The sequence below is a fragment of the Zonotrichia leucophrys genome, chromosome 10 (genome assembly GCF_028769735.1).
Source record: "Zonotrichia leucophrys gambelii isolate GWCS_2022_RI chromosome 10, RI_Zleu_2.0, whole genome shotgun sequence".
Classification (NCBI taxonomy): Eukaryota; Metazoa; Chordata; class Aves; order Passeriformes; family Passerellidae; genus Zonotrichia; species Zonotrichia leucophrys.
Genome location: NC_088180.1, coordinates 8,750,731 through 8,765,368, shown reverse-complemented (window position 1 = coordinate 8,765,368; position 14,638 = coordinate 8,750,731). Strand labels below are relative to the sequence as shown.

Here is a 14,638-nt window from a genome sequence, read left to right as displayed (position 1 = left end):
AAAGAAAAAAAAAATAAGAAAGCAATTCCAGTCATTTTGTATGGAAAGGGAAGTTTGCAACTAGAGATGGTTTTTTTAGGAACAGGAGCCCTGCTTTTCAGAAAGACTTAAAGAATCTATTGTATCTCAGTATCTCTGGATATCAAGGCTGTGGTCTGATTACTGACCTCTGTTCTGTGCTGAGCAGTATTATCTTGGAGAACTTATTTTATTTTTTTGGCCTATATATGCTAGCATGAGCCAAGAATTTGGTACTTCCCAAAGAAACAAGAAGAAAAACAAAAATGTCATCCTCATTCTTCTTCCTCAACTAACAAAGTTTTGGAAGAATGGTTTATGAGGTCTTTTACCTTAACGTGAGTGGATAACTTTATGTATGAAGAACTGACAAAGCAAGATCAAAGGTAAAGAAGCATTTAGAAAGGTAAATTTCAAACAGAGTCCCAGAAGACTCAGTTGAGTAGAGGAACTCCAGGAAAGCACTATACTCTTTATACTCTTTACTTACAGATTATTCATTCATAATTGAGGTCATCCCTTCTCTGATTTATTTTTTTTTAACTTAAAATATCTCTAAGATTGATACAGTTAAAAAATGTTATCTGATGCAGAGGTTGAAATTTGCCTGCCAGTGAATGGAGATACTGACTTAGAGCACTGCCTTACAAAGTTCTCTAAGTGTTAAGTCACTCCTTGGGTCATTTCCTCCTCATAGCTGGAGATTAAAGAGGAGGAGATTTGAGCAATGTTTCTCAGCCAACTGAAGTAAACTCTGGAATCCCTGCAAAACATAAATTGTCAACTGAGCATTATTGATAATCAGCATTAAGTGAATGTGATAACACTGAGGTGTAACAGCATAAATCCTTGCAAACTGATGAAACATAAGCCAGTGAATGTTTTCTAGTGTCCACAAAATACATCATCACTGCCTGCTCATACACATCCTGATGTGAATCACTGAATTGCAGTATCAGTCACTAATGGTAAAAATCATATTCAAAAATGTAATCAATGTAAGCTTCCCCTGACAAATAGTCCCTTAGAAACTCTATAGAAAAAATAGGAAAAAGAATTAATGTTATTTTAAATCAGTGCATTTGTTCTCATCTAAACCCTCTTGTTTGTTTATTATTATTTGCTTTTGTTCCCAAAGATCTGAATTTCTTTATGTCTCTGTAGATCTCAGTTACATTCTGCAACAGCTTCTGACTTCCTTTCTTATGTGACCATCACGTGGGTAAAGCAAACTGTTTCCCAAATTTGGATTTATGACAGAAATCAGGAGGATGGTAACTAACCACAGACCTCTACAGATAGGGGAAGTGGCAGTGACCTAGGATCTGCACTTGAAAAAACAAAAAAGGACAGACTGTTCTTCTCCAATGACTACTTTTAAAAACACCCCAAATTTCCTTCTCTTGTCAGCATGATGAGTAGTATAAGAATAATTTCAGTTTTCATTGGAAACTAATTTCTTATTTTGTCCTTATACAAGTCTGGTACTAAAGGGCAGATGTCATCAAGCAGTGACCAGTGACTATGAACAGTGTGTGGTGATACTTGTTAACCTCTCAGTTTTGCAAATTGTATAGCTTGAACAAAGTATTAGTGGCATAACTTAGGAAAACAAAAACCCAACAATGGGTATGCCCTGATTGTATTTCAGAGTATGCACATTCTTGGAGTTGTTCTGTACTTACCCTTCTGCTGTGCATCCCTGGGGGCACACATGGAGATAATTGGAGCAGCCTGATGAGTAGGTGAGAACAGAGCAAGCCTCTGACAGATAGACCAGAAATCACAGCTATGGTTCCTCAAACTAAATTCACTTTCCATTCTGCCCAAGCCACTGAACTTGTTCCTTGAATGCTTCAAATACTGGTTCCATTGCTGGTACATTGAATGAACATCTATCTGTACATCACACCTTTCAGAAGCAGACAGTGAAACACAGCCAGCCTGATGAATCACCCTGCATTCCTCAAGGGCTGTGACTTACCCAAAATAAAATCAAACCAATGATGCAAGTTTCAGCTTGCATCGCAGACCAGTACTTATTTTGCAGGGAACACTTGGAACACATTAGGACCTGACATGCACTGCTGTGTGTTTAGCCATAATTAGTAAATCATAGTGCTTGCTTTCTTCCTGGTAAGAAAGGTATTTTCAACAACTGCACATCTCTGTTTCAAAACTGACAAAAATCGGTTTCTGTGTTGTTTCTATCTCTGCTGGATCCTTCAGAAACCCTTCACTTCTAGATTATGACTGAAAATGTAATAAGTACAATATATATGGTATTCACCTTTTGAGCTTTTCTAATAGACTATTGTTTCTGATACTGTACTTTATTAAACACTTTACTACAAGCTACATTAGTGTGCTGCTTTTGGTGGGGGTAGAATTTATTTCTCCGCAGTAGCCAATTTAGGGCTATATTTTGATCTGTGCTGGAAACACAAATGTGTTGATAACACAGAGATGTTTCCATTTCTGCCGAGCAGAGTTTGCACAGAGCCAAGGCCTTTCCTGCTCCTCACCCCACCCCTGAGGCGGCTGGGGGTGCACAAGAAGCTGGGAGGGGACCCAGGCAGGACAGCTGATCCCAAATTCCTTAATGCAAACCCCATGCCAAACCCTATCCTCATCTCCTAACCCTAAACACTAACCCTAACCCTAACCAGGGAATGTCCCAGACTGTGGGAGGATAGAATGTAAGAAAGCAAAGATAGTGCAGAAGGCAATCTCACCCCTGAGAAGTTGCAGCTGTACTAATCACCAGAGATTGGGAACAGGCCTGCCCTTAGCAGCCCACAGCTGTATCCAATGAGGATGAGTGCTGTAAAAGAGTGGGTGAGCTGGGTGAGGAGAGAGCTGGAGTTTGTTGGTTGTGCTGTGAGGAGCTGGTCATGAAAAATCACCAAGAAGGTATGGGAGCCTTGTAATAAGGTGATAACCCCAGACTGTGTGGTGCCATGCTCAGTGTGTAATGCTGGGGGAGGAGGAAGGGGTGCTCAGAGTGGCAATGTTTGTTTTCCCAAATAACCTTGACCTAGGGTGGAGCCCTGCCTTCTTGGAGATGGCTGAACACCTGCCTGCCCATGGGAAGTGCTGAATGAATTCCTTTCCTTTGCTTTCATGCCCAGGTTTTGCATTACCTATTAAGCTGGCTTTATCTCAACTCGTGAGTTTTCTGCCTTTCACTCTAGTGGTGCTCTGCCTCATCCATCTCTGGGGGGAGTGAGGGGCTGAGCTGCCAGCTGGGGTTAAAGCACAAGAAGCACTACAAGGCTGCTGTTGTGTATCAAAGAGAATGCATCTTTTCTATACACTGCCTGGCTTTTTGAGGCTATGGCAGTTTCTGGTGGGGAAAACAGGTGCAAATGCTGTGTGTCCTTCAGGTCCTGCAGCCCACAGGCACAGTCCTGATCTTGGAAGGCCCAAGTGAATTGTGGCTTTCCAGAGGTTGGGCAGCCTGGTCTGGGAGGCAGGAGGTGCAGAGCTCCTGTGTCAGGGAGCTGTTCTGACCTGCTTGGCAAAGAACCCCCAGCCTGGCTGTGCTGGAGCACTGGGGGTATCACTACAACAGGTATTCATAAGAAAAGGATTACATTTTTCTGTGGAATAATAAAATATAGCTGGGCTTGAAGCTAGGGGGGCTTTTAGAAAAGTAGTTGGTTCTGGCTTTTATAATGTTCTAATGAAATTAAATGACACTAAGAGAAGTTACAATTGTGTAAGAAATAAATATAATCCCAATCTAAGAAAGATACAAGACCAAAAGGTAATCCACCTGTCTCTTGAAGAAAAATCAGGAATTCTTTTTCTCAACTCTCAGCTTTTTCTATTCTTCTTATATTGTGTGCCACTGCACACCTGCTCTTAAGGACAGGAAAAGCAGCCTAGGGCTAGGGCTGCTTCCGAGTGAGAATTTGTGGAGGCAGCCATGTTGTGGCAGTTTTGTGTTCCCCTTGGGATGCCTTTGGCAGCTGCAGTGTGCCTGCAGCTCGGGGCTTTGTGATTCTAACTAACCCTAGGCGTAACCCCAAACTTTGGTAGAGCAGTAAAAGCAGCCAATTCCTGCTGAGCTTTGATTTTTTTACTTCTGCTTTTAGGAAGTTAATGAAACTTTCTCTTTTGTTTCCCTATTAACATACTGCTGAAAACTTTTTATTCTAGGGTGATACTGATGATCTAAGTGATAGGAAACTGCATCTGTTTCAGTTGGGATCCATCACATCTTTAGTGACAAAACTTTTGTGAAGTTTATGGAATCCTTGGGGGAAAAAATCTAGGATGTTTAACAAGTTCCTGTTACCCTAACTTCAGGGCAAGAGTGATTGCAGGTGGCACTCTGCATCCCTGAGCTGCAGATGGAGTCCCCTTGTACACCTGAATACTGGCACCTCTTCTCAGAACAGGGAAGGCTTGGTAATGTGCCTCTTATTCATCTTAACAAACTGCACAGCTAGGGCAGGTAGCTCTTGCAGGTCTCACTTAGGAGGGTGGATTACATGGATAGAGTAAAGACACTATTTACCCTGAAATTGCTGTCTAATATTTCATAAAACTAGACAAACCATTCTTCCCTAAAAACAGGCTGGAACCAAACTGACTTCATTATGAACACACACATCAGTCTTTTTGATATTTTATTAAATTAAAACCACACAAAATTTAACTGCACACAAGAACACACATCTGATATTCCAATGTCATATCTCACAAAAAAAACCTCTTGTGTAACTCATCCCTTTTATGAGTAGAAATCCAATATGCAAACAGTTCTTTAACCAAAAAGGCTTTAATTTATCAACACAAGCTGAATTCCCCTTTCTAGGAATACATCATAACCACACACAGACACATACAAGATTTACAGGCAAGTTCTGCAGCCCTGAAGTAGACAAAACTTTCACAGTAAACTTGCCTATGTTTGCAGAATAAGTAAATTCCTATTACTTCCATCATTGGTCATTTACAAGCAAACTTATTTAATATTTTTAAATACTTAAAACAAATTTCACTTTAATAAGTATTTACAAAAATCTTTACTAAAGATCAACATCCTGCATAAAGGTGACCTCAGGGATATATAGTTGCTACCATGCTACAGTTTGCACAGAAGGGGTAAAAAGGCCATTGCTAGTTTTGGAAGGCTTAAACCTTTTATTGATATAACATAAGGACATTAACCTATGGAAGGCAGAAGAGGTCATAATTTCAGTGCAATTACCCATTCATGACTTCTTTTAAGTACATCAAGAGGATGAGTCCAAAAGACTTGGGTTTGGAATTATTGACTGCTTAGTTCTGTAAGAACTGATTTCGTGGAGAGTTTTCAGGCCATCGCATCTGTCTTCTACCGGTGATACGAAGAAGTTGCATAGGGACCTTCCTCATCCTCCTCATCTCTAGAAAGAAAATGATCATCAGGTCAGGAGCATACCATTCTCAACAGTAAAGCTGCCATGAAAATGCAGGTGACCAGTTTTCCTAGTGGGTCAAAATAGGCCATGCCAGCCTTGCCTAGCAGGAATATTTGTAGTATAATACTGTAATTTACACATCTCTGAAGTTCCTGAGATGTCGAGAACATAATGCTGAAATCAAGTAAAGCTGTGTAAGTTCAGCAACATCAGAATGTATTTTTTATCAAATCCGTAAGAAAAACTTAAAGGATAGCAAGGTGGAGGGCATGCTGGAGTTCCTCCTGTGTTGCTTTTCATTCCTTCTTTTAAAAATATAAAGCTTAGTTAGAGGTTTGTTTCAACATTTTGAATGGCAGAAGGGACAGAGAGACCAAATGAAACAAGAACAGGAGCAGTCAATCATAGTGTGGGTGGCTCTGTGTCCTGATGTACACTTCCCTTACATCAATCCCCATTGAGACTGATCACTTGGATTTTCTTAGGAAAAACCAACTGCTCCCAATTGCTATTGTTAGTGCAATAACTGGACAAAGCAAAGTAATGTTGCTTTTAAAACATCCTCAAGAAAATCACTCTGCCTGCTGTTCACCTGACAATATTGCCTTTAAAGAAAGGGGGTTATGTAAACCTATTGCAGTGCAGCATCAAGGATGCCAAGCTCCCCAAAGGCCATTGCTTTGTACTACTGTAGCTTCATAGTTTTGTTCCTGAGAGTCCAACCTTAAAGCTGCTGCCAAGTTCAGTATTTTGGTAAGAAGAGAAGGACTTTACAGCTGCTACACTGTGAAAGGATTGCTTGTAATACTGTGGGTACCTCCATACAAAGGTACAGTTATTCAGAGAGTCTAATAATGGTATGAGGTAAAAAGTAAATATTTCAATATCAAAACCATAAAGACTTTTCCCTAATAAACATGATTATTTAGCTGCAATTTAAATTTCATATAACCCCCCAAAACAGAACCCTACAAACTAACCAAACAGCAGAGTATCTTGTCTTCCCAGCAATATGATCATCTTAAGCCAAAGGCATAATATGTCCTTTGCCTTGAAATAATCTTGCCAAAAACAGAAACCTCTAAAAAACAAGTTTGGGATGAAACTTGTTTGGGTTGTTATTGCAGGGATATGTGGTTACAGTAGTACTGAGAACAGACTTTTAGCCTTCCTTACAAATCTACATCTATTTACATTATTCATGCTACCAAGCCAATACCAAGGATGCAGATAGCTGTATACATTTAAATAGTATCTTTCATTATATCCAGTTCTGCATCCAAAACTGCCATGGAATACTGTAATTTTAATAATCATCAATGCCATGATACATGGCATGACAGTAAAGTAAGAAAGCTCTGGTCTGTGACCCACAAGCACCACCACGGCAGTGTGTGTGTGTTTAATGACCGAACAATTGACTTCGCTTTTAAGATGTTTAAAATAGCAAGTGCTAAGTCACAGCACCATTCCCTTCAGGGGATGGAAAAGGAGCAGCACAGCATTACAACACTGTAGCGCTGTCTCTTCCCTTCGCTGTCGCCGCTCTGCCCAGGCGGTTACAGGAACTGAAAGAAGTCTCCTGCAAGCTGTGGTGTGCATCAGGCCACAAATAACCACTTCTGTAACAGCAAGGACACCTGACTGTGAGTTCACTCAAATGCTTGAATGCTTCTAGAATGCACAATTAAGCAAGGCAGCAATCTGAGTTGTTAGTTTTGGCATGTGTGAAAGGATTCTCCACAGACAGCCTCCTCTGTTGAGGCATCTCTTTTCTCAGCCGATAGCCAAAGAGGGTGAAAAATTATTGGGTAAATTATCTCAGTTGTGAGCTTTGAAGGCTTCAAGACCACAGTCCTTCCTAGGTTCAGGTCAAGGCAAGTGAGCAATGACAGTATAAGGTCCTGTTCCTGTGCTGACACCAGTTATACTGGCTTGAATCACCATCACTGATTAGAGAGGCTCTGTTCAGTTACAAGGTTTTCAAAATTAGACACTCCAAGGCAAATACAGGAAGATGTGACCTGTTCCAGAAGCACAGTATATGGTTTAAGTCTATCTTAAAGACTCTATAAACAGTTTGCATTAGATACCTGGGGTTTGCCTTTCTCATGTTCAACTATCTGATACAAAAAGCATCACTCAAGTCATTTTCAGATTCAGTGTAAGAGCATTTTGAGACAGGTGAAGCACCACTGTATTTTCTCAAACTATCACACACTGCTTTATAATGAGTATTCTTCCCTAATGTACAAATAAATGAATCAATAATATATGCTACAAAGAACTGTATTAATTCTTTTGCATTTCTTCTGGCCTACTAAAAACACATTGCTTAAAACAAAAAGGCTTTGTTGCCTTGAGCTGCATCTTGGGTGAATATGCATGATTAATAAATGACTCATTAACTCACAATTTCTGCTCAATGAAACTCTAGTAAAAGTACTATGACATGTAGATTTAGCCATGTGCTCATATAAACTCTAATAGTGAAAGGCAGCTGGCACAAACTGAGTGGATCACATTCCATAACCTTTTATGCTCATCTGCTTGCACAGCTATTACAGTTTAATATCTAGTCTAAATCTGCAACTATGTGCTCCCCAATTTTTCTACCTAAGCTTTATTCCTTTAAGAGCACTTAAGGGAGTGACTCCAAGAGCTCTAATTAAACAACATAATTCACTCTAAGCTGCCTTTGTAACACAGGGCAGTTTCTGACTATGAAACTTCTGTGTGTGGTTTAATCCAAATCAGTGTATGTGTGCACATGCATTCTTGGCAACTTAAAGGAGCCTAAAGTAAAGAGCAGTTCAGTAGGTGTGGTTTTCACCATCTGTCAAATCAGGCTCATGCTATGGTGAGAAGTTATGGCTCTTTAAGTTCATGAGCTGATAGTCTGCTTCTGCTTGCAGTTTTGTGAGCTCCAATGTCCCTTTTGGTGCCAGTGGATGAACTCCAGGTGCTCCTTTGGTACTCTCAAGCAGGCATGGAAGTATTTGGCAGTGTTGGCACATCAGGTTTAAACAGGCCTTGACAAGGTAAGGCCTCTGAATACAGGCCAGAACAGCTGGAAACAGCACTCCAATTTCATAAATGGTTTTTAAGAATGGAAAACTTGCATACTCATGAGGCTGGTTTATTAACATGGCTGTCCGATTTCCAAAGGCTTCTTGCTCCAAGCAAGGGACATGAAAGGGCTGGGCAGGAAGGAGAACAGGTGCCTTGTGGGGAGCTGCTGGAGCACAGAAAGGAATGTTGCCACCTTCCAGTCTGGACGCAGATATACCATTGATGGTACATAGCTAAAAAGTATCTTCAAGGTTTTTGGCAATGGTCTCTCTCTGCAGAGTAAACACTGACTTTGGTCCTTTGCCCCTTCCTGCCAGACCATAAAGGGGTCTGTCCTTTCCAACTGTTGGAGAGGACAGAGCAAGGATGGCTTCTGTGAGCCATAAATGAAAGCCAGGGGCAGTGATGTAGAAGGGAATATTATGAAGATTATCAGATGCACAGGAAGCTATTTCTCTTCAGAAGCTTTGGGCAACATCCTGCTCAGCAGACTGCCTGCAACTCTGTACTTCATGCCTCCTGTAACATCCTGACCAATAAAAATCTGCTACATGCATTTAACAGAATTATCTGCTAAATCTGAACAGGAGGTGGGAAAATAACTCATCCTCCTGTATACATTATTTCTTGGGAGGTGACTTGGTACCAGGTCTACATTTCCCAATTTGTAACTGAAGTAGCATAGGAAATGGATATTAGTGGCAGCAGTGTACTGTTTGTGCAGTGTCACTTCCACTGTACTGGCTCTGCTCATGGTGCAGCAATGTCTAAGTGAATTTTCTTCTTCAGATTAGCATGTTATTTTCTTGAAGGGATGTTAAAATAATTGCCTTCCTCTGGCAGGGACTGTGGTTTCCTGTTATGCAGTTTAACTGCTGGGTCAACACCTACTCTGAGCTGTGGTAAGTACATACATCTAATGATCTGAAAGTCAGCAGCAGCAGCATATTTTGGTAGGTGCTCTATGGTGTTTCAAATATAACAATGGAAGTGGATGAGTTTGCACAGAGAAGGTTCTGAGTTCCAACAGCTATTTTCCCTTTCATGCAATCAATGCAAAAGAAAGTAACTGACAAGTGTGATAAAAGCATTCCAGCCTTCCCTGAGACTCTAAACCAGTGTCCTGGCAATGGAGGGTTGTATGAGGGGATATTTCTCCAAAGGAGGCTTGTTCAAGAGCTAAATACAATATACTGTTCTCCTTCAAACTTCTGTCTGCTGAACAAAGTTTTAACATTGCTGAAATAATTTATTTGTTTAAAGAAATTATGCAATTCTATACTCAATAAATTTGGTTCTGAAAGGTTACCCTCTGCTTGCCCTCAAATCAGAGCATGTGAAGTGAACCAAGATGCTGAAGTTTTGCATTGAACAAATTTGTAAAAGCAAAGCATATATCTGCAGGCATAACTTCTCTCCAGCTCTCTGGTAAGAGAAGCAGTGCCAGTCCCCTGCAGTCATACCTTTTATTGTGAGGAGGAGCACCTCAGCATCCCCCTCTGAGGGGATTTCTGCAGGGAATAACAGCCAGACAGCCCAAGAGACTGATTGTGAACAAGCTGAGGAAGCTTGTCCCAAGGACATGGAAAACAAACACTACTGAAATCCACTCTTGCTCTGAGTCTTTCTGTGCTCTCCATAGCATACCTACACAGGTAAGGGGATATGTGCCAGTAATGTGGCACAGAGGTCAGAAAGTACTGCTTTTTCTATGAGTAAATATGTGGGAGCTCCTGGCTGTGGAAACACTGAAGAAAAGATGAAGTCTGCATAGGTGGATGCACAAAGTGCATAGGGAAAGGAGATAGGAAAGCTTAACTGAAACTGTGTCATGGAGAATGTTTACACAGTGAGGCCATTTGGGACAAAAGAAAAATAGATCATGCCTTGCTGTACACAATCAGCTTCCTCATAGGCCTTTGCTTAGCACTCTACCAAAAACTAGATTTTTGCTTGAATGGTTGCCTACTTACACAGCAAGACATTTTGGAGAATCCTGGCCTTTTGGCTTTTATGAAATAGCATTTGTATTCTCCAAATAATCTGTTGTGAGGCAGCCTTTCTAGCTGCCATGGCAAAGGCACCTGCCAATGCTGTGCTCTGAATGTAGCTGGTGCATGGGAACAGCAGGCACTCCCTGCTGACAAAAGCCACAGATGCTGGGACCCCACAAAGAGGGGTCAGCTCCGACTGCAATGCCTTCAGGGGGAGATTACAATGTTTAACACCAAAAGTGGCATTTACCTGACATTGTCATCTTTTAGTTTTCTGGCTGCTTGTTTGGATAACTTAATCTGCAAGTCCAATCTCTGTAGGAAATCTTTGGCAGATAATTCTTCTGGTGCAGTGGGCTGATTGTCAGGCTCTGGAGGACTGGGAGAAGAGCTACTTTCTTCCTGAACTGCCACTAGTCCTTCATCACAAGAAGGGGAGCTGTCAACAGTTTCATTCTCAGGAGATTCCAGTGAATTGAGTCCATTGAACAGTAATGGTTTCTCTGATATAACCGGAATATTCAGGGTTTTCCTCAGAAATATACAGTCATTAGTGAAAAGTTTATTTGCCCTCTTTATTTGTTCCATCTGAAAAAGACAGAAAAAATATAAGTTATTAGGTTATGGCAAAGTATAAAGCATTAACTTTCTGTAGTAGTACACAACCCTTAGTTAAAATAATTCTTTGCAGCAGCAATTATTTCAGGAGAGAATTTGTTTGGATTCAAAGTGATTTCAGAGTGCATGTTCTGTTTCAGCCTTGCTAACACCCTAGCTTTATGTGCACTTGACTCCACAATACTGCTTCTTTCAAAGTCTTGCACTACCTAAAGGTGCTGTCCTTGAACAGCCTTGCAGTCTCTATGCAGGCTCACAGGAACAGCCCGGCAAAGAACAAAAGTTCTGTCACAAATGTACTTTTGATTTGGATTTACATTAGAATAAGGCTCAGAACTGCTAGCAGCTCCTGTAGGTGAACTCTGGTAAAAGTTATGCAGACTCCAAACAAGGGGGATAAAGTTACCATGAGGGTTCAACCTGTTGATGCAGGTGACTTAATGCTGAAATGCTTAGATTTAATAATCCCATTTAAAAACTGAATAGCTAATATCCAGTGTCACAAGAAGAGAAGATCACTACTCTTGCAGTTCCTAAAGCTGGGAAACCATTTTTAGTAAGGCTCAAAGAGTGTAATGGTGCAATTCTCTCCCAAGGTGAGCACCATCTGAAGAGTATAAAGGAAGCTTTACCTGACTCAGTAAGAGTTTGGCCTCAGTGAGACTTCTAATGGCTCTAATGTAAATGTTAATTGTTAAAATCTCTATAAGTTGTCTGTCTTGATGGGTATAAAAAAGTTTAAAATACTAGCTGGAGCTTTTCTGGAAAAATACAATACAGAAGCTGAAAACTGAGAGCCTGCTGTAGGGGAGCTGGAAGCTGATGTTTCAATAGCTGATAAATAATGCACTGCACTGCTATTCTCTTTCCTCTTTCACTGTAACTCTACCTCTGGTTATTTCTTCCTAAATGCCAGCTGGTAGCATTTGGAACTCTGTACCTTTGCACTGAGCAATAATGAAAAGCAGTTGGTTCCAAAAAGAACATCCCTCAGCCCTGAGCAGGTGACTTTGTATGTGCAATACAACTCCCACAACTCAGTGTGACTCTGTACACTCAGAGGTGTATGGAGAGCAGGATTTAGCAAGAGATTTCTTTTTTTAGTGCTAGAACAACTGAGGTAATGCCCATTAGCTACAAATCTATCATAGTGAAAGAGCAAAAGATTCAGCACATGCTTAATATTTTAACTCAAGCTGTAAACTGGTGCTGAGCTAATTAATCAAAACTACTTCTACTGACAGTGAAATATAGACCTCATCCTTCTCCCCTCAGAAGGGATACAGCACTTGCACTGAGCCATAAATTGGCTAAACTATAAACATGAATTCAAGTGTTAATTTACTCAAAAGGAAAATTCACCAAATTCAAGTTCTAAATATTAATAGACAGTATCCAGGGGAAGGGGGTGAGGGGCAGAGGATGAGGTCAAACAAAGCACACTGATCCCTCTCCCCCAGCCTGGTATTTTTATCTATCTTGAGCTGTCTATGCCAAGTCATGCAAAGGCAGCCACTGGACAGGATGTCTCTGGCTACAAATTAGCTCCCAGTGAGGAAAACCACAGGGGAAACTCCTCAACCAGCAATACTGGAGGCAATGGCAGCCAAAGATAATTCTGATGTTTCCATTACAACTCTCACTTCCAGCCAAGAATACATGATGCAGGAAGCAAACAGAAGGACTCTTTAGAGGAAATCTGTCTTTGTCATTGTGTGAACACACAACAGCCTGCATTTTGCTCAAAGCAAATGTGTTTGCATACCTTCCTACCCTGGGCTGAAACCCATGAAAACATAAACACAATGGCTGATTCTGCTGAACTTGTCATTGCTCTGAGGGGCATTCCATGTCAGTTCAACCTCTCTCAACTGCAGTCTGACGTTTGTACAGGTTTGATTCACAACTTCACTTTAGCTGAAAGGGAGTTGTAAATAGTTTAAAAATGCCTTTTTCCTAGAAAACTACTATTTTACTGATCAGTTTGTATCGTTGAAGGTGATAGAAAGCTTCAGTAGATCTTGCAGACCAAGAGAAGGAAAAGAAGCCACTCCAGTCAGAACCTCTGTAGCTTTTCTAGAAGGAGCCCAACTGGAAGGTGCTGTTTGCAGCTGATGTCAAAGTGGCACAGACTGTACCAGTGCCACCTCTTCAGATGCTCAGCCCTGAGCAACTTTCTGTGTTGGGACTACTGAAGCTGCACACTGGAATATGGGCCTCACATAAGTGGGAATGAGGCAGGGTGAGTGATTTCTGCTCCATCTGGAATGGTAGTAGAAGGGTTTGGTAGACTTTGTTGGACTATCTATGTCCTAGGCTGGCGCAAGCCTTTCAACATTTATCTCAGAAATGAACTTTCTACCTAGAAAGTGAGCAGAAAAACAGCAACACTTTCAAATCACTGGTATATGTGCCTCACCTCTGGACTGGTAGGCAGATCACAGTGGAAGAATGTTTAGCCCTGAAGCTACTGGAAGAAATTCCTTCTCTTGTCACAGCTTGTTCATCAAGCTCAAAACGATGCTTTTTTAAGGATAACTTTAATGACACAGATTGTATTTTTCAGCCTGCAGTGAGTGCAGTGGTGCACAGCGGTGTGCCCCAGGTTTATTGGGGGGCAGCAGGTGTGAGTCCTTCCCCAGGCCCCTGCCCACCCCAGAACCCAGCGCTGTCAGTCCCAGCCCTGCCAGCCCCGGGCACCAGCGCTGCCTGCTGACCCTCCGGGCAGGCCACGCTTCTGATGTCAGCATTTTAAATACTGAAACGAAACTAACACCGCACCCACGCCGTCTCCTGCCCACTGTGTGTGGGAAATGCCCTGTGGGACACCTTTTTGCTGTCGCCTCTGGCCCAAGTGTTCCTGCTGTCGGGGCTACAGCCGCCAGGCTATGGAGAAGATGCCTGCCCCATCCCTGGAGGTGTCCAAGGCCAGGCTGGATGGGGCTCTGAGCAGCCTGGACTAGGGAAGGTGTCCCTGCCCGCGGCAGGGGTTTGGAACTGGATGATCTTTAAGGTCTCTTCCAACCCAGGCCACTGTCCGGCTCTAAGCGCCGCTCCCGGCCCCGCCGGCGATGCTCCCTTACCGTGACGCCGTACTTGAGGGCGATGCCCTGCAGCGTGTCCCCGGCGCTCAGCCGGTGCTCCACGTAGCGCTCGGCCAGCGGCGCAGCCACGCTCGCCGTGCTGCCGTACGAGCGGGCCTTGGTGCGGGCAAGCCGCTGCGACAGCTCGGCCTCCGACTCGGGCCCGCCCGCCGGCTCCTGGCGCAGCGCCTCGGCCATGCTGCCGCCCGCTCAGCGCCCGCGGCCCCGCGCCGCCGCCCCGGGCATCGCCCCGGCCCAGTCCCGGCCCCGCGCCGCCCCCGGCGCGCCGGACACGGGCCCGGCCCCGGCGGAAGCCCCGGCTCGGCCCGGCAGCCCCGCCCGGCGCGGAGAGGCCGCATGCGCGGAGAGCGCCCGCCCCGGGCCGGGCTGGGCTGCGCCGCAGCGGCTGAGCAGGGACGGGGCACAGCCGGGCCGGGGC

The 14,638-nt window shown here is 43.0% G+C and overlaps 1 protein-coding gene and 1 long non-coding RNA gene across 2 annotated transcripts; one reads left to right on the top strand and one right to left on the bottom strand.

The window, feature by feature from the left end:
- The first annotated feature begins 2,871 nt into the window (after positions 1-2,871).
- On the top strand, positions 2,872-14,199 carry LOC135452314 (uncharacterized). Its single transcript, XR_010441584.1, has 4 exons — positions 2,872-2,931; positions 8,348-8,419; positions 9,348-9,406; positions 13,115-14,199. It is a non-coding gene; the product is annotated as an uncharacterized LOC135452314 (long non-coding RNA).
- Positions 4,643-14,502, bottom strand: LYSMD2 (LysM domain containing 2). The gene is made up of 3 exons (XM_064722288.1): positions 14,200-14,502; positions 10,749-11,086; positions 4,643-5,417 (listed from the first exon to the last, which is right to left on the bottom strand). The coding sequence occupies exons 1-3, from the start codon at positions 14,395-14,397 to the stop codon at positions 5,366-5,368; spliced, it is 588 nt and encodes a 195-aa protein (XP_064578358.1). The 5' UTR covers positions 14,398-14,502; the 3' UTR covers positions 4,643-5,365.
- Between the last annotated feature and the right edge of the window lie 136 nt (positions 14,503-14,638).

Bases quoted from the DNA above. Each gene is read 5' to 3' on its own strand.
- LYSMD2 (XM_064722288.1), bottom strand. From the start codon at position 14,397: ATGGCCGAGGCGCTGCGCCAGGAGCCGGCGGGCGGGCCCGAGTCGGAG. The intron at 11,087-14,199 runs GTAAGGGAGCAT...TGTCTTTTTCAG, and splicing joins CCCTCAAGTACGGCGTCACG to ATGGAACAAATAAAGAGGGC. The intron at 5,418-10,748 runs GTAAATGCCACT...TTTTCTTTCTAG, and splicing joins CTAAAAGATGACAATGTCAG to AGATGAGGAGGATGAGGAAG.